The sequence below is a fragment of the Balaenoptera physalus genome (assembly GCF_965194825.1).
Source record: "Balaenoptera physalus genome assembly, chromosome: 3".
Classification (NCBI taxonomy): domain Eukaryota; kingdom Metazoa; phylum Chordata; class Mammalia; order Artiodactyla; family Balaenopteridae; genus Balaenoptera; species Balaenoptera physalus.
The window spans coordinates 111,292,294-111,312,491 of record NC_138890.1 but is presented as its reverse complement, the minus strand read 5'-3'; the positions used below and the strand labels follow the sequence as shown (position 1 = coordinate 111,312,491).

At 37.2% G+C, this 20,198-nt stretch overlaps 1 protein-coding gene across 2 annotated transcripts in view; it reads left to right on the top strand.

Annotated features, from left to right (window-relative positions):
- Positions 1-20,198, top strand: part of VCAN (versican) — a 115,754-nt gene that overhangs the window by 48,396 nt on the left and 47,160 nt on the right. Inside the window, exon 7 of one of the 2 annotated variants that reach the window (XM_082457979.1) lies at positions 4,607-7,591. The exons of the other annotated variant lie outside the window; for it this stretch is intronic. Within the exon in view, the coding sequence (XP_082314105.1) occupies positions 4,607-7,591 (2,985 nt within the window). The remainder of the gene's footprint in view (positions 1-4,606; positions 7,592-20,198) is intronic. 2 annotated transcript variants of the gene reach the window in all.

Genomic DNA, 20,198 nt, shown 5'->3' with positions numbered 1-20,198 from the left:
TTCTTCTGTAAGACTCTACCATACTCAAAATTTATTCAGCATATAAAAGTTTAAGAAAGTTTAGTCATACATAAAAGCCTTCCTTAAACCACACACAATGCCAACAGCCTCCCCAAATTTCCAATTTATTTTTCAAAGATTCTTTTAAAATATACATTTTTTTACTTTGAAAAATATTCTCAAAATGACTTGCCTGCTGTCCAGTTTCCCACATAGTTGAGTAGTGACTAAATTTATGGAGTTTAAGTTGGTAAGAGTTATGGCCTTAAGGACAATTCCAAAAGTGATTTCAGAGATGTACCGCTGGCTGGTTAAGTAGAAGAATTTAGAAATATAACCATATTTTTCTTGTTTGCTTTTACCAAATGTAGAAAGTGTTTTTAAGGCCACTTCATGGTGAATAAACAATACCAAATCTCACTTTGCTATATAATTCCCTTTTCCTTCTAAAATCACTGAATAGAACATTAACAATGGCTGATGATAAATATAATTAGAATCTGTTCTTGTCAAATAGATTTGAAAAACAAGTAAATTAATGTCCTTGTGAAATAAAGTTTTCCTGTACCTTTCCCTTTGATGATTAAATGGTGCACTTTTCATTTTTCTTTGACCTCAGAGTTAAGCAAGTTCTATGAAATAGAGTTATACAGGGCTTTGAAGAATCATCCATACTTCCCAAATTTAAGTGAATCAAAACTATTGAAGACTCATAATAACCTCTCATTTAATAATATTAAAGATCTCCAGGAGAGGGAGATAGGGAATGTTTCCTAGAAAACCCATTCCAATATCCTATTACTATCAGTTTCAGTTTTTCCAATTATCTAAATCCTTCGCATTAGAATTTGAGTCCATCTTTCCTTCTTAAGTTGGAGATCAAAATCTAAATAACAGCGTTTCTACTATTGAAAACAACTGTTCGGTTGTCCCTCAGTGCCTCTCTCAGTTGAAACAATTTCCTTGTTCTGAAATTTGAATTTCGAGGCCTCTATTCACCTATGCCATCTTGCTTTGAACCCTCATTGTTTTTCACATCCCTCTGTTGGATTAAACTTGGAGCTAGAGATAGTGGTATAGAGAAGGCTAAATAAGTACCCACCACTTCCTATGCTATCTTTCTTATATATCTGTTCAGTTTTACAATTGACCTGCCCTTCTAACCTATGGTCAATATGTTATATTTTTTGTGCCCTAGATCATAATCTGACCATAGGTGTCAAAACTTATCCTTCCCAAATTGGTATTTTTTAAATGTCTCTGTTTATTGAATTTGAATTGGTTAGCATTCAATCACTCGTAAAACTTTAAAAATTAATTTGAATTCTAATCTCAGTGTTCCAAACTTTACTCTTTCCGCAACCATGAACCTGGAATCAACTTATTGAATATCCAGTGATTTCCCTATAATGTGGGCAGTATGGGTATAAGTTAAATCGACCATCATGCTGCTAATAGGGTTTTTATCTTTTATTAGGAAAATCTGCCTCATGTCTCACAACAGAAGCACTGGAGAAGATAGTCCATAGGATATAAAATACCATAAAGTACAGTGATGTGAAACATCTGTGTGGCAGACAGCTGCAAATGTTGGAAGGGAGCTTTTGTGGGAAAAGAATCCTGCTGCTTTCTGTTGGCTTCCTCGATAATGAAGTTGAAGGGACACTGGTAGTTTTCCAGGGCAAAAATTTCTCCATGTGAATCCTCCTTCTGGAGAGACACTTTTAGAATAATCTGGAGTTGTGCTTTCACCTTTGTAATAGTCATCATTAATACACTGGCATTTATTCTTAAGATGTTTCTTTGTAGATATTTGTGTTTTTTAAAGTTAGTTCCTTTGTTTTGGAATGGTTGAAGCAAATGGCGCAGATGCTCAGATATACTGAGTTGTGATGGAAATCAGCTGTTAAGTTGATGAAAAAGCAACCCAACCCCAAAAGGAAGTCTGAGGTTTTCCATTCCAAATAGTAGAATTAATCAACTTAATTATAAGCAGACTTTTAAACAGGGCTCTCAAATTATTGAAAACCCTTGTTTTTGAAAACAAAGTCACATAGATCCTAGCTTTGTAAAGGAGATTCTCTGAGACATACTACTGTCATATTACTGTGTTCCAGGCCTAGAGGAAGGCAACACCAAACAGTTCAGTAATAATTGATAATGACAGACAGTTACGTAGTTTTTGAAATCTGAGTCCTTCATCTTTAAAATGCTATAAAAGTATTTTCATAGCACTGTGGAAAGTTGCTAACGTAGAACTTGGGTTGGAGCATAGGAAGACCTGATTCACAGGCCCTCTTTTGGCCCTATCACAGTTATCACCTCCTTTTAAGTGAATTTCATCAGCTATGGAACTACTCAGAGGGAAAAAGCAAAATTAGCTTTTTTGTTGCTGCTAATAATAATATGATTAAATTTTCTCTAATGTGCAGTGTGCTAAGTGTTTATATTATGTTTCCATGGGAACTTTCTCTGTATGTACATTTTACTGTTTCCCCAAAGAATGCAGTTATAAAACAAACATGTATTTGGCAGCTAAATGAGGTAACAGTTATGGAATTTCAGAGGATAGAGAATTGAATGAAAAGAAAAATAGTCAACCTCACTTAGGTTCCTTAAGTTGTTCATGTCAATCAAAATAACAAAAGCTTCTTCCAGGAAATGAATGCAGAAAAAGCTTTCTTAAAAAAAAGGAAAAAAAAAGTTATTTAACATGTTTTTGAAGAGTCCGATTCTTTTTTGTTCTGTTGTTTAGTTTTGTTTTAATACAAAGGAATAAAAAGTGGCAGACTAAAGAATTTTTAACTACATCATAATGAAATGGCCACCAAGTTTTTGTTATAAAATTGATGAATCTGGGCTTTAAAATGGTCTGGGGAATGACCACAGCTAATAACAGCTCATACCACACAAAAAATAGGAATCTGTTACAGCTCAAGTCTGATTTACAGCAAAATCACATCATTTTATCATTAAATTTTTAAAATAGACTTTATTTATTAGAGCAGTTTTAGGTTCACAGTAAAATTGAGGAGAAGATGCAGAGATTTCCCATATATTCCCTGCCCCCATTCACGCGCAGCCACCCCCATTATCAACATCCCGCATCAGAGTGGTATGTTTGTTACAACTGAGGAACCCACGTGGACACAACATAATCACTCGAAGTCCATAGTTTACACTAGGGTTCACTCTTCATGTTGTACATTCTGAGTTCGGACAAATATATAATGACATGTATTTGCCATTCTAGTATCATACAGAGCAGTTTCAGTGCCCTAATATCATTAAGTTTTGATGGAGTAGCTGGAGCTCAAAAGTATCCAGTTTTGTTTTCCAACGACTCTGGTTTGGGGATTATTAAGAGTAAGCCACAAGATATTACAGATACTACAGATATTACAACTTTTATCAGGGGAACAGACATTACCCATACAACTAGTTTTAAATCATATAGGATGTAGCAAAACAATGACTACAGATTTCCTCAGATCAGTTCCTTCTGAGTCTAGTGGCAATCAGTTTTTGATTTTTGAAAATCTGAATTTTAAAAAAAAATAACAAAATCTTTATGTGCTAAGCTGCTGCATTTTCTTTATGTTGAGATGGAATCTTATCTACAACACTGTCACTTTTATACACAACTTAAATTTCTTTAAACAGGCCAGGCCATTCTCTGTAAATCTGGAGGCATTATAATGTAGCATTTTATGATGACATGTTACTTTTTATTGCCTGAGCCCATTCTTTCTGATGCTCAGGGTTGTTTCCAGTGATTTGTAATTACAGAGCTAAAATATATCATGTGGGTACTTTACTTCCTGTTCTATGTTTGCATTTCCTGCTAAAAGTAAGGCTGGAACCAAGACCCTTAAGAGTTACAAACATAATAGGTAGAACATAGAACAAGAGGTAGAACTACAACAAATGCCAAGCAGCCTCGGCCAGAGGCATTTTATTATTTATTATAAACAAGGCTACTCTGCAGACTTGAAAGGAATATGAAGACAAATGTCCAACACCTGGGATCAAGTGAATAGTGGTGTTAATATCCTGTTTTTATGAAAGCCTCCACATTATGGACAATGTAATCACTGATATGTAACTCGGGTACATTTGATGTGGCTTTTTTGTTGTTTTGCAATCTGAGGCACTCCCTCTCCCCAGAGACATCATGTAGCTAGAGACAGAAGCCTCCAGAATAGTAGCACTAAGTCCTCCTACTAGACTTCAAGTTGCTGCGGTAGTTTCTGATAAATAACATACCTACTGTTTCCAAACTCTGCATTTATTTATTTATTTATGTTTAACTTCTCCTTATCTTAAAACTACATAGTATTCACTTCCCTTAGCCAAGAACAGTCATTCATACCTATGGGTAAAAGCAGTGTTAACCCTTTCAGTATAAAACAAGTGATCAATTTGTGATGATTAAATGTTCAATTGTCTGTCTTCGGATTAATTTAAGTATAGTTTTTAGACTCCTCTCCATCAGAAAACACTTTGGGGTCACCCCAAAGTACACAACAGCACTTAACAAACACACTGGACGTACAACTTTTTATTAGTGACTTGTCTAATCAACTCTTTGAAATTATTTTTCTAGCTAAACAGAATATATCAGAGGCTACAACCATCGAACTGAATATGCTTGCAGAAACTGCCTCACTCGCTTTATCGGAAGAACTACAAACGGGACCCGACAGAACTACACCAATCGTCCCTTTAATCACCGAATTACCTGTCATTACAACAAAGTTCCCTCCTGTGGGAAATATAGCCAATTTTGAACAGAAAGCCACAGTTCAACCTCTAACTATCACACACAGAATAGCCACGGAATCACCCGCGCCTGATGGGAGTACGAAGAAGCCTTGGGATATGGACTATTACTCACCTTCTGCTTCAGGACCTCTTGGAAAGCCAGACATATCTGAAATTAAGGAGGAAATGCCCCAAAGTACAACTGTCATCTTCCATCATGCTACTGATTCATGGGATGGTGTCAAGGAAGATATACAAATACGAGAGTCAGTTACACAAGTTGAACAAATAGAAGTGGGTCCCTTGGTAACATCAATGGAAATCTCAAAGCACATTCCTTCCAAGGAATTCACTGTACCTGAAATGCCATTTGTATCTACAACAATGACCCCGGAATCCAAAACTAAAAAGAGAGCAGTAAGCACAGTCTCTGAGTCAGTGACCACAAGCCACTATGGGTTCACCTTGGGAGAAGATGATGGTGAAGACAGAACATCTACAGTTAGATCTGGTCAGAGTACCTCGGTCTTTAGCCAAATACCTGAGGTCATTACAGTGTCAAAGACTTCAGAAGACACCACCCGCACTCAACTAGAGGAGGTGGAGTCAGTCTCAGCACCGACGATTTTTTCACCTGTAACTATGCCCGACAGTGATGGGTCATCCATGGACCACTGGGAAGAGAAACAAACTAATGGTAGGATAACTGAAGATTTTCTTGACCAGTATATGTCCACCACACCTTTCCCATCACAGCATCATACTGAAGTAGAATTGTTTCCTTATTCTGGTGATAAAAGATTAGTTGAGGGAACATCCACAGTTATTTATCCCTCTCCACAAACAGGAAGAGAAAGAACAGAAACATTAAGACCAGAGATGAGAACAGTTTCTTATACAGATGATGAAATACAGGAAAAGATCACCGAAGATTCATTTATAGGAAAAATAGAGGAAGAAGGCTTCTCTGGAATGAAGTTCCCTACAGCTTCTTCAGAGCAAATTCATCATACAGAGTATTCAGTGGGAATGACCAAATCTTTTGATTCCCCAGCCCTGACAACAACAAAGCTAAGTGTGGCACCGGCAGAGGCAACAGATGTGGAGAAAGACTTTACGACAACTCCAAATGGATTAGAAACAGATGGCTATCAAGATACCACAAAGTATGATGAGGGTATTACAAGAGTGCATTTGACCCAAAGCACTTTAAATGTGGAGGTGGTTACTGTATCAAAATGGTCATTGGATGAAGATAATACAGCATCAAAGCCTTTAGGGTCCACAGAACATGCAGGCTCTCCAAAATTGCCCCCTGCCTTACTCACCACTACGGGAGTGAGTGGAAAGGGTAAAGAAATCCCAGGTTTTACTGAAGATGGAAGAGATGAATTTGCTCGTATCCCAGATAGTACTCAAAAGCCATTAGAGGAGTTTACTGAGGAAGACAAAACAGACCACAAAAAATTCACAGTTAGATTTCGGCCAACTACATCAATTGGCATCACAGAAAAGTCAACTTTGAGAGATTCTACGACTGAAGAAAGAGTTTCTCCTATCACAAGCACGGAAGGCCGAGTTGTTCATGCAACCATAGAGGGAAGTGCTTTGGATGAAGGAGAAGATATGGATGTCTCTAAGCCTGTATTTACTGTCCCCCAGTTTACACACACTTCAGATGTGGAAGGATCGGCATTTTTTAATTATAGTAGCACCCAGGAACCTACTACTTATGTAGACACTTCCCATACCATTCCTCTTTCTGTAATTCCCAAGGCAGAATGGGGAGTGTTGGTACCTTCCATTCCGTCAGAAGGTGAAGTTCTAGGTGAACCCTCTCAAGACATACATGTCATTGATCAGACTCACTTTGAGGCTACTATTTATCCTGAAACTATAAGAACAACAACAGAAATTACACAGGAAACAACTCAGGAAGAGTTTCCATGGAAAGAAGAGACTCCGGAGAAACCAGTTCCTCCTCCCAGTTCTACAGCTGACACAGCCAAGGAGACAACAACGCCCTTGGATGAACAAGAGAGCGATGGGTCAGCATACACAGTCTTTGAAGACAGATTTGTGATAGGTTCTGAGAGAGTCCCAGTTTTAGAAACAACTCCAACTGGAAAAATTGAGCAGAGTATGTCTTATCCACCTGGTGCTGTCACTGAGCCCAAAGCAAAAACAGATGGAGTGGTAACACTAATACCAAGCATGGGGCCAAAAGTATCTTTAAGCCCAGGGCCTGAACAAAAATATGAAACAGAAGGTACCAGTCCAAGGGGATTTGTATCACCTTTTAGCACCGGTGTTACCCAGCTTATAGAAGAAACCACTACTGAGAAAAGAGAGAAAACATCCCTAGATTATATTGATTTAGGCTCAGGATTATTCGAAAAGCCCAAGGCCACAGAACTCCCAGAATTTTCAACAATTAAAGCCACGGTTCCAAGTGATATCACTACTGCTTTCAGTTCAGTAGACAGACTTCACACATCTTCAGCATCTACTGAGAAGCCGCCTCTCATTGACAGAGAACCTGATGAAGAAACAACCAGTGACATGGTAATCATTGGAGAATCAACATCTCGTGTTCCTCCCACTACCCTTGAGGATATTGTAGCCAAGGAAACAGAAACAGATATTGATAGAGAATATTTCACAACTTCAAGTACTCCTTCCGCCACACAGCCAACAAGACCACCCACTGTGGAAGGCAAAGAAGCCTTCAGACCACAGGCACTTTCCACTCCAGAACCCTCAGCAGGGACAAAATTCCACCCTGACATAAATGTTTATATTATAGAGGTCAGAGAAAACAAGACAGGTAAGTCTTTGCTTTCTAGACATACCAGTCAAGGCAACCAGCATTTTATCTTGAAAATTACTTTTGGAAAAAAAATATCAACATGCCAAATGCTGCCATTAGAAGATAACTGGAGTGTGAAAAAATTCTGTTTTAGCTTCATGTATTTGTACAAGAATTGGAAGAATATGTTAAACAATTTGGAAGAATGTTAGATATTATTTTATTTAAAAAGTCATAAGAAGCCCTGCTTTGTCATCTAATATAACCAAATCATCACTGTTACATCACTTCAGAACATGCAGAACAAAATGTTTTAATTTCAGTGTCTTTCCATGTGTTACTACTCAAGTGTAGTACTAGACTGTGTTAACATTCCATTGGTCTTTAACTATTAACCTTCAGTACTTACACTGTGGACAGCTAAAACCGTATTGCATATCCCTAGGGCTGATAAAAAGACATCTAAAGGTTTGTTTTGGGTTTTCTCTTCCATGATTTGCAGGTTTATTATACAATTTTTAGGGTGGGTGATGTGGGTCTGTAGTTTAAATGTTATTTTAAAGAAAGTTCAACATATTTTCAAGCTGTTGTCCTTGGGTATTTTAATGAGGCTTTACATATTTAGAACAAATACAGTCTAGCTCAGTTCGAGGAAATGCTGTCATCTATTGTGTCAAATATAATTTCAGAAAGTGGATATGTCAGCATTACCTCTGTTCCCTAAAAACCAGGCTGTAATTTTATTTATTTTATGATTTAGTTATTTTATCTCTAGGAATATTCACAGGGCCTTCTGTTCTGTTCAAATATTTTATATATCTCTCTGGCAAAATTCTTAAAAGCTGTTTCTTTACGTTGACTAATACTTGCAATTTTTATCGTCAAACATAACTTATTCCTTCCTAAAGGTCAGTCCCCTGTATCTTCTAAATTCGGTAAACTGAATTGCGAATACATAGCATATGCAATTCAATAGATCTATTCAGCTTTGTTTGTCTTTTTTTAATTTAGAAGTTAAGATCATTGATTTTAGTTAAGTTGCTGTGTTTTAGTTTTAATATGTGGATTAAAGGAATAAATACTCATTTTTTCCTTGACCTGGCTCTGAGAAGTCAGGCTAGAAGAATGATCTTGAGCAGGTTTTCTCTCTTAATGTTGGGCTATACCCCTCAAGGTGTCGTTTTTCTTAAGAGGGATGCTACCCTCATTAGCCCGCTCAGGGGCACACCTGTTGGGAACACAGGTGGCTCTAATGTCAAGTCAGCTGGCTTCCAGTGCTGTTAGATGGTAACTTGGCTTCTATCACCCAGAACTTTCTCAGTGTAAAAGTTCGTGTGGGGCAGTGAACAGTAGAGAAGAGAATACACTCCCAGAATATTGACGTTAATCTCCACTTCCCAATACCGTTGAACGAGACCAGGATTGGAGCATTATTTTCCTGCTAATAATGCTGTTTCTTGGAAACCATAACATATTTCTTCTCTCTTACATTCCTCTTCTGCCTCTTGGAGCTGGAGTTGGAGAGAGAAGGCGAGCTGCCAAGTAGTGGGAATGAGGATTCCTGTTAGTAGGGTTGGAAAAGTGACAAGAAGATATTACTGTGAAAAAGAAAGAATTGAAGAGAAGCATAGGGATTACTATGAACGCTTAATTTGAGAATTAAAAAGAAATACTTGAATGACTAACTATACAGAAGTTTTTCCCAATTTAGATTACTCTCTTGTTAGTGTAGATACTACATTGAATCAAATGATATAGAAAACAGTAAAAAAGATGTTCTGCATTTAAAAATTCTTCTAAATGGGAAACTGTGCGTTCAGGTGAGGATGATCAAATTACAAAGTGGAAAAAGTGAAAGTCAATCTCCGTGGAAGAATTGGCAGTCATCAGGGAAAAACAAAATCTAAGTTTATAAATGGTTACTTGAAATGGAGGGTCTGAGTAACCTAACTCAGAAACCATTTATACAAAGCGTGTATTTTTATCTGAATTGTCAACTTAATTCAGCTGGGTCTGGGAAACACAACTGGGTGTTTCCTCCTCTTTCTTCCACTTTTAAAACATGTGACCATGATTTCCCTTCAAACTAATTTTTGTTCAGCATTTATAACAATGGGTCAGAAAACTCTGTGGAAAGGGAATACTTGGTTATCTCCTTCGGCACCGGGTTCCAGTGAGTGGGGCGGGGTCTGGGGCTGAGGATAGGACATGCCTCTATCTAGTTCCCTCCCTCCATCTCTCTCTCTTTCCCACCACCCCGGCCCCCTCATCTATCTGGCTTTTTTGTGTGCTTTATATATGCCATTCTCCTTAAGAATAAAAACACTGTTTATTGTCTTGATAAGACAATGAGGTTGACTCAGATCCAACTGCTTTACTTATACTCATTTGTTTCCTGTGAGAAATTTAATTTTTCAAGGATTTTTCATTTTGACAAGGGCAAACCCTAAAGCAGATGTTAAATTAATGAGTTTTAGGGCAGGTGTACATTAACAAGGAAAAATACGTATGTGCCTGGAAAACCAACCTTTTTATGTATTAAGGCACATTTTTCCAAACTGGAAAATCCTTGGTACATGTACAAATTTATATAAATCTATTCATAAACATAAAATTGAACTCTACACATACTGTATATTCAAGTAAGCAAAAATACCATGCATGCTACAGTAAACCAAGGCATTCATAATTTTTTTGCTGCACTCAGCAAGTCATATAAATCTTGATTTTTTAGAAAAAAGTTTTACTATTATGAAACAAAACATGCTATGCAGGACATGTTTATGTTATATTTGTTCCAATGGATCTTAATAGCAACTTAGGGTGCTATTGCTAGAGGGCAACTGTAGTTAGCAGTTAAACAAAATCTGAAGGAACTTTTCAGCTCATAAAACTTTTATGAGCTGAAAAATGCTATAGGGTGGGTTTAACAGTGGTTCAGGGGATACTGAAAATATGACTCCTGTCTGTTTCAGGAGTAATTTGCACACCTGCGTTTGAAAAATTATTGAAAGGTTTTCTTTGTGAATATGTATGATGTCTATAGAGTTTAAAGGCATAGGAAGAGTTTTATCAATTCTGGACTTTTTTTCCTTTTTTTTAAAGAATGTTCCTCGAAATCATCTGAAATGTCACAAGTTAGTGTAACAGGATTCTGAATGTTTTTAAAAACTGACATACTGTACCTTTAACTCAGAGAATAATGTGGAAGTGTACAGATATTAAATTTAACATTATTATGCAAATGTTCAGGGTTATAACCTTAAAATAGGTGGCTTATTAGTTTTTTTAAACAAGTTCGTGTATACTACATACTATTTGTCAGGCCTGCTTGTTATTATTTTCTTGCCAGGTGTTCCTTTTTGCTAGTTTTATAATTTATATCTATCCAAATCTAAGTGTAAGACAGGTACTAAGCCAATATTAAACTAAAATTATATATATATATTACATGTTGATAAAATTATTAATGAAATGGCATTAAAGATTAATGAGGTTTTGAGAAGAATAATTTTGGCCTCAAAATTAGAGTTCATTTGGCTCTGTTTCCTTATTGAGAATTATGGTACTTTATTGCTGACATCATTCAGAAATAATTCCCATATGATTAATCCCATCTGCATTTTTGTTTGTACATTTGAGAAATGTACATAGAGATAAAGATTTCTTTTCTGAATATGATGCTGTTGAGGAGAGGGGAAAGAATAAGGGACGTTAGTTCTGAGAACGGGATATCTGGGTAAACACCAATATTTATACCATTGATTGCACAGTCATCATTTTTTGAAAGGTAATATTAGCCCAAGATAGCCTCATATAATTTTTTAAAATCACATTTTTCATTTTTATAGAATTTATTGTATAGGAAAATTATTTTCAGAGTTTTAATTCTAGGATCAGATTCCTTTCTTCAAATAAAATGTTATTCAGGGCCTCTATATTTTGAGTAGATAAAAAGAGTGGCTGCTCTGGTTAGTGTTTGAGGGGGGTATCAGGAGGCCCGCTTTCTTGGGACCTCTCCCTCACCCCCAGTGACAGTTTCTAAAGTAACATGTACCTCAGAACACAGCTAGAAAGAGAATGATAACATGTAGGTAATTCAAAATAAGCAGCAACATTTAATTCCTGAATGAATTGATTTTTGTAAGTAAAAACGTTTTCTAAATTGGCCTAATTATCTATCTATCTATCACTATAATGATACACATTTATTAACTTTGACCATTGAATAACTCTGTATGATCCCGAATAAAACAAATTAAGCAAATCTAGCTTCAGTCTTATTGATACCTATGTGTAATCAAAGTCATAGATAATTACATTTCAGAGTATGTGCAGAGCAAAGTCATCAAGCACACACTTAGAGTCTGATACTTTCAGACCACTTTTTACATATTTTATCATGTTTAAACCTCAGAGATAATTTGTGAGGCAAGTAGGGAAAGTATCGCAGATGGGCGAATGGAGGCACACTGGGTCTGACACTTTGGCACTGGTCTATGTCTTGGCGCTCCTTGGAGCATTTTTGCAGTGAGGCAATTCTCTCCCCTGATGAACTCACAGGAATAATGACTCTCTATTGGCTCAGGTGCCCCCCTGTCCATCAATTTCTGAAAGAACATAGACTCTGGAAAGACTGGCTTCTCGTTGGCATTCTATTGGTTTAAAAGCAGATGGCTTATATTTAGTTTGCTGCTAATATGGGACACTGTGTATGCTATTCAGATACCTGCTATGGCAAGAGAACAGCATGCTGAAATCAGTAGCTCTGATTCTGGGCTGTTTCTCTCCTGCAGAATTTTGGAGCACTTCCCTGAAAGTGGATGGGGCGGGTGCCTGCACATTTGAGTGGTTCCCTTTGCTGGGCTCCAGCTGTGGCTCCCTTCCAGAGAAGCACATTTTTTTCTGCAGGGAATTAGGATGGCTTCCCCCATTTCTTCTTGGCTGTCTAGAAAAGGATTGAGTTCTTCTATTAGTCAAATAGTGAAAAAGAAGAGACTGTCTATCTTCCTTTCGCTTCTATAGTAGGAAAAACAGAATTGACCTTAATGTTTCTAAATTATTAATGAGCTTAACACTGCACTACAGACCAAAAGTTACCTTTTTACAAAGTCCTCCTAAGTGAAATATTTTGTATGTATAACACATACGGTCCCATAGAGACACACATACAAACATACATAGAGTCTCAATTTTTTAAAGCTTTTTTTTTTTTCTAATTTATTTTATTTAATTTATTTTTGGCTGTGTTGGGTCTTTGTTGCTGCACCCGGGCTTTTCTCTAGTTGCCGCGAGCAGGGGCTACTCTTTGTTGCAGTGCGCAGGCTTCTCATTGTGGTGGCTTCTCTTGTTGCGGAGCACGGGCTCTAGGTGTGCAAGCTTCAGTAGTTGTGGCACGTGGGCTCAGTAGTTGTGGCTCTCGAGCTCTAGAGTGCAGGCTCAGTAGTTGTGGTGCATGGGCTTAGTTGCTCCGCAGCATGTGGGATCTTCCCAGACCAGGGCTCGAACCCGTGTCCCCTGCATTGGCAGGCGGATTCTTAACCACTGAACCACCAGGGAAGCCCTACTCTCAAATTTTTAAATGCTCTATAAATATTTTATTAACCCACTAATCTCAAGGAAAAATTTAAGAAATTGAAATTGTATTTCTCACAGGTTGAGTTTTACTAATAAAAGAGATGTTCCATAGATAGCTAAAAGGAACTTGTTGTCTTCTTCCTAACATGAACCAATGCCTATTCTTTCTGAAAATGGCATTTGCAATTACAAGTTGCTATTATCAAAACTACTACTGAGGTGGTGCGTTAACCAAAGGCAGATACCACTTAGTTCTTATTGGCAGTGACATCTAGAGAAAGGCATACACTGTCTTCCAACAGAGTACAGTCAATCGAGGGTTCTCTTCAGGTAAAGCTACAACATGCCTTGTTCTTTAACAGAATTAAAAGGGGCAAAAAATAAACATAAACCATAGGCCCTGCTCCCAAGGATTTGAAATGTATTTTGGGGAGCCAATATTAACACAATCAAATATAATTGCAGTACAGAAACACATAATTACACACTTGGTACGAGGTACTAATTGTGAATGACAGATGAGGTCAGCAAAGAAGGGATCAGTGAATGCAGGGGATTCAGAGAATAGTTCATGAGGAGGAAGATATATAAGTTAGTCCTTGTTGGAGGGGTAGATCAAATAGAAATTACCAGAAACTAGTTATTAGCCAATTGCTTCCCAACAGAGGCTCACCAGTGGGGCTAAGGAGCCCCAAGTACAATCAGGCATTTTTCCAGATAGGGCTGGGATGACAGAGCGGGCATCCCTCCTTCAGAAGATGAATGCCTTCTTAGGATTCACCTAGAAACCTATACAGATTCATGAATACCAGAGATATTCAGGCAACTTCCTCAGGAGGGATTGTTCTCACATTTTTCTGTTTTTTAATGACTGATACTTTTTGATAAAGATAGTATCTTCTGTAAGTTAAATACGTTGAACTTTTCAAAATACATCCCTATGAAGTATCATGGTTCAGAGTTACACACTTGAAAAGTTAAATGACAGAAAACTACATTTTAAAGAGTGGGCTGCATGTTCTAAATGGTGATCTATAGGTTTATGACATCTTAATTCAAGTGAAATTTGAATCACTAATATTACAGAAGCAAGTGCTGGGGAATCTAGAGTCAGTCTCTCCTTTGATTCTCGGCAATGTGGGCCCAGGAATTTCTTAAATTTTCTGTCAGAATTTTTTCCCAGTAAAATGGATGTAGTGGTGATTATTGTATAAAAAGAATAATATTTCCTAAATTCTGACCCATATTCTTTTTTCCAAACCACAGGGATTATGAAATAAAAAGATGATTATATATATATATAAACACATATATGTATCCAAACATATATATAATATACACGTATTCAACAAATAGTCAAATAATTGCCATGCACTAAGTACTACACTAGAACTGGATTTTTGAAGCACACACTGTCTGATATTCTGAACGACCATGGATAAATAGTTGGTTTGCTCCATGGGATATATGGAAGAGGCAGTTGATGTAGTGGAAAGAACCTTTGGAAACAGACCTGGGTTCATGGTCAACATTGTTATTTGTGATCTGTTTGGTCTTGAGTAAATTGCTTGATCTCCATAGACCTCAGTTGTTATACCATTAAAAATACATGCTAATACTACAAACTCACCAGATTGCTTAAAGGAGAAAGGATCTCTTCCAGGGCTTGCCAGTCATGGTGGCAGACACATCGCACATTTAACACTCCTTAAGTGACTAGAAAGCACCAAGCACAGTGCCTGGCACATGGCAATGACTTAGTACAAATTAATTCCCTCTCAGCTTTAGCACTTATTTCATTCTGAACTTCTAAATGTAGGAAGATTTAGACTGGTTTGTATTAAATAGGTTAAAAATGGAATTATCTTAAAATTCGAGATGATTTATACCAGGGAGCCAAATATAATTATACTATAGTATCTGCTTAACTGCAAGAGCTTGTTAAAATTTTAGTCCTCTATGGATCGTGTTTGTCTAGGGTGATGCCATTTTGGGTGCAAATCAGAAGCAGCTGCAGCCCTTATTTAAAATTTAAATATAGTTATAGTATTGATTCTATAGTATCTACATGTAGAATTCATTAGCTTTCTGCTCTTTTTCATGTGTGAAAATTGGGCTTGTGATTTTTGATAACTACCAATTTAATTTTGTTTCAAAGAAAAGATCTTTTTACGAATTCTTTATAAATTTTTCCAGGTGCTGGGCCAGACCTCTTCTTGCATATTCATAGAAAACATGGGCATTCCCTGCTGTCTTTTTGTTGTTGTCAAGGAAACCCCCCAGTTCTCTACACAGGGATTACATTCTTCTTTCTTAATAGCTCTTAGATCATTCATTTGTGCAATGAATAAAAAATGTATTCACGGGCCCAGACAGTGTTCAGAACTTTTGGGGGGGGAGGGGGAGGGGCGTAGCCAAGGGGAGAGACGTGTGGTGAGAGGAGCAATAGGGATAAAAGAAATGGAAAAAGAAATGCTTTGTGAGGTTCCATTTTAATGAGGTAAAGTGAACATTTTATTTTGAAAAAGACATTGCCTATTTTTGTCAGTTTACAAAATTTATAACAGTGCACCTCAGTGAGGCCAGTTTGTCACGTACAAATAGAAAAGCTGGTTAATAAGTGGCTTTATTGATAGAAGGATTCCAAGAATGGGGCCCTGGTTGAGGGCGTGGGGATGTGTTTTAGTGAAAACTGTTGTATATTTTTTTTCATTTGTATGGAAGTACTTTGATTTTTTTTTTTAGTAACACAACTGAGGCAATAGAAAAGGTAGACTATTCTTTCAACCTAGGGCATCATGTGGACAATTGAGAACCTATTTTATTGCATTAGAAACTGTGCTCCTTAGAGAGATATGCCAGTGTTTAGACTTTGAGTATGGATCAGGAAGGAAACATTGATCTATTGGCATGAAGGCTACAATTATTCTTAAAAAGAGTGGTTTGATTTGGGGGAGGAACATAAATTGTGGTGAACCTTCTAAATACTTGCTAGAATTATTGTGATAATATATAAAGCATTTTTCCATAAATAATTTGAAGTCTAAGTAGGAGATCTGAAACTGGAAAGAAAGAATCTGTGGAGTGAGAGGAAAAGTTTAGTTGTATATCAGCATCCGTGTCTATGAAAATTTGACGTATTGTGTCACAGTACTATACCCGGACTTTCTTGCACCCAGTATATAATCAGCACACACTACCTTGACTGGCTTCTAGTGACTTTATCTTTTCATTTTAATACCACAGTATTCCTGGCGTCTCACAGGGTGAGTTCGTTTCTTTGGCCGTATGCTGCGCATAGTAGGTTTTGGTTTTTCTAAGTTGAGAAAGGGAAAAGAAAATATACTAATGTATGCTTTTGTAGAGTACAATGGAATCTACTAAAATTATCATTTTTTATTGTGTTGCAATCTTACCTTGCTCTGCTCTGCTCTATAGGGGAACCATTTTACTCTCTGCAGATAAAACATTCTCTGCCCATCTCTTCACACTCACCTCCACGAAATATTTTAAAGGCTTGTTGAAATAAAGTCATTCAATCAAGCTACTCTGCGGCTGGGGGAAAGAAAATAATGTCATCCATAGCTTAGTTGGGAAGGCAACTTGAAATAATTAGTAAGCAACAAGAGTATGCAATAAAGGCTAGTTGGTTGCTTTAATAAAAGGAAAAATAGAGGTAATATGAAGTAAGTTAATATAAGCGGCACCTTTTAGCAGGCAAAGTCTCAGAATTGAGCTCGCAGGGAACTCTGGGCGTTTATCCCCTCACTGAGCAGCTGTCCAGTTTACTCAGGAAGACCCAGAGTAGCACCGACCACGTGTCAGCCAGCTGACCAACAATGATGCCATTCTGTACAGGGGCTCGGGGAGCACCAAGAAATCCCCCAGGGCATAAATACTGCTCACGCTGCTTCTCAACCTTGGATCCATATCAGAATCACCAGGGAGCCTCCAGATAAAAATATCCACTACCCCATCCTCCACCAGATAATTTGAATCTGAATTTCTAGTGATAAGGCTCAGGCCTTTGTACTTTTTTTGTTTGTTTGTTTCTTTTCTTAAATTTGCTTTATTTAATTTTTTTTAATATTAGGTGTCTGTATTGTTAAATGCATGTGATTTTGATGCCTAGAGAATGTTGAACTCTACTGGTAAAGTAAAGGCTTTCTGACCTCAGACAGAGGCTGAACTATAGACATTCCTGGGGAAGGGGCTGCTTTAAGCCTCTGCAAGTTTAAGTTGTATTTTACCATTTTTAAGGAGGAAAAATAATATGCTTAATTTAGTCTCCCCTGAGTGAAACTGTGGTCTTTGATCATGTTTTGGGAAGTGTAGCTTTTCTCACAAATGTTAAATGAACCTTGGCATCTGTAAGTAAGGAAGAAAGTAGAATTAACTATCATTGAAATATATGTTTTTTAAAGTCTCAGAACAGTTGTAATTGAATCAAAAGTGATAGTGAAGAGTGGAGAATACATCTGGAATTACCCGGAACTGCATACCTCACTTTGCTGTACCCATATTACCTTCTCTCTATCAACATGGAAATTAAAAGGAAATAAATATGCTTATAGCTTAAGGACTCTTTTGGCTATACTGCCAAAGTGAATTTGTTCATTATATATTTACATTTGAGAAAAACAGTGTGTGTGATAAGCCTATACAGCCTCTAGATTTGGAAAGAAAAAGAATGATAAAAAGAATATTGAGACTGTGCCTGCATATTTACATTATCTGATTTTTATAACCATAAAAGTCTTTAGTATTTGAGTTATCTGTATGCTCTTTTAGTTGTATCTCAGAATTTGAGCTATTATTGCAGCCAAAAAACAACAATTTTTCAGTCCAAAAAAAAAGGCAAGTCTTTCAAAGGAAGTATCAAAGTAGTAAATGTAAACTTTTCCATTCTTTTTTTAAAATTAATTTATTTATTTTTGGCTGCGTTGGGTCTTCGTTGCTGCACAGGGGCTTTCTCTAGCTGCGGCGAGCAGGGGCCACTCTTTCTTGTGGTGCGCAGGCTTCTCATTGCAGAGCACAGGCTCTAGGCATGCAGACTTCAGCAGTTGTGGTGCATGGGCTTCAGTAGTTGTGGCGTGAGGGCTTCAGTAGTTGTGGCTCATGGGCTCTAGAGTGCAGGCTCAGTAGTTGTGGTGCACGGGCTTAGTTGCTCCACAGCATGTGGGATCTTCCCGGACCAGGGCTCGAACCTGTGTCCCCTGCATTGGCAGGCGGATTCTTAACCACTGCACCACCAGGGAAGCCCCAACTTTTCCATTCTTGATGATAAATAAATGTGTAGGCATTCATCCAACTAAATTCCCAAAAGAAGGGCTAAGTGGCTAGTGTAAGGAGAGCATTACATGTTTAAAGGATCCCTTCACTTTAATTATGGAATATAGAAGTTAGTAAGGAAGGTGAAACAAGTATATAATAACAACTAGGGAAGTTATAAATAAGAATAATATGACATAAGTCCTATGGCATACAAATTAAAGATACAGCCAATTTGGGCTGATGAGTTTTAGTGAAGAGGTATCTAGGGGCTTCAGCTGGATCATTCATAAATGCAGGGATAAAGTTCAAAGGAGGGTTTATGAAGATTCCAAGTTGGGGGCAGGAGTGTTCTTGTTGAACAGAAGTGTGAGTTGGGAATGAGGAGGACCTTGAGATGGGGGCTTGGATTCTCTGCATCCAACTTAGAGATGCAGAGAATAAGAACAGAGAATAAAAGGCAGAGGATAAATGTGGGTACAGTGATGGAGCTGTTTGAACACCCTACTGAAGAGGTCAGGTAGCAGAGATGACTTTTGAAGAAGGGGTGGTGTAATTAAAATAAAATGGTGTTTGGAAAGTTTAGTTTAGTAACTATAATTTGGAGGCTTAGAAGGAAGTATATATATATATATATATATATATATATATATATATATATACACACACACACATATATATATGTATATATGTATGTATGTATGTATTTATGAGAGGCATTTGTTTTACTTTAGTCAAAGCTTTTTTACTCAAATTTTAAATCCTTGATTTTGACCAAAGTACTTTTCTGGTGTTAGGACATCTGGTAATTATTTGTCTATTATCTATCTCTCTAGCATCTATTTATCTATGAAAAGCTTTGACAATCTTAGAGAACTAACATGAAAAAGATAAGAAAAGTACTGCGGTATGGTTGGTTTTTGTTTATTTGTTTTGCTTTCAGAGAAACACTTAGAAACCAAAATAACCTGGATTTTCTTTCATATAGCTCTTTATCTTATTGTTCAAAAATGCTTGAAGGACCCAAAATTCCTTGATTAAGCTCTCCAGGAAAGCCCTTACTCTTTAAAACTTGGAAGTTAGGAAGTCCCTTGAGCCTCTTCTATAAGCAAGAAAAGCCCACACTCAGTGATAACTCCTTAAGCGCACTTAGACCAGATGACTGTATCTAAACACATTCTTTCCACTTGAAAGAACAGCATTATTAGAGGATTATCTGAATTTGGGAAAAGAGATGATTCCCATTTATCATCCCCATATCATGTCTGCCTCAAAAGTGAGGCCATCAGAAACACTTATCTTGTTTATTACCCTTTCTGGGTGTAAAATTCATGAATTGAAAAATATGGAGCTCCTTGCTCAGCAAGAGGGAGCTGTCAGTAAGATAGCATGCTTGGGTGGTCCACCAAATGAACCTCAGCTAGCAGAGCTAATAGGGAGATGCAGGTCACAGAATCCAATCTTCATCTCCCAGCCTCTAGCGTAATCTCTCACCTCTGGAGGAATTGGGTATTGATATAAATATCACGTGATTTTCAATTATTAATGTAATTAAGTACGCAAAAACAACTGACAAGATTTGGGGAGGATGTTTATATCTTGATCACTAATGTCAATTCTTTTTTCAACATCCTGAGTTGGCACCATTTTTAGTGCCTCAGATTTTGAAAATGATGGGGAATTTAGGATGTCTGAGACAATCTAGTTGAAATGCACATTAGGTGGTTTTCTTTGCCTTATAAGGTGCCAGTTAGCATTTTACTTTAATTAAGAACAT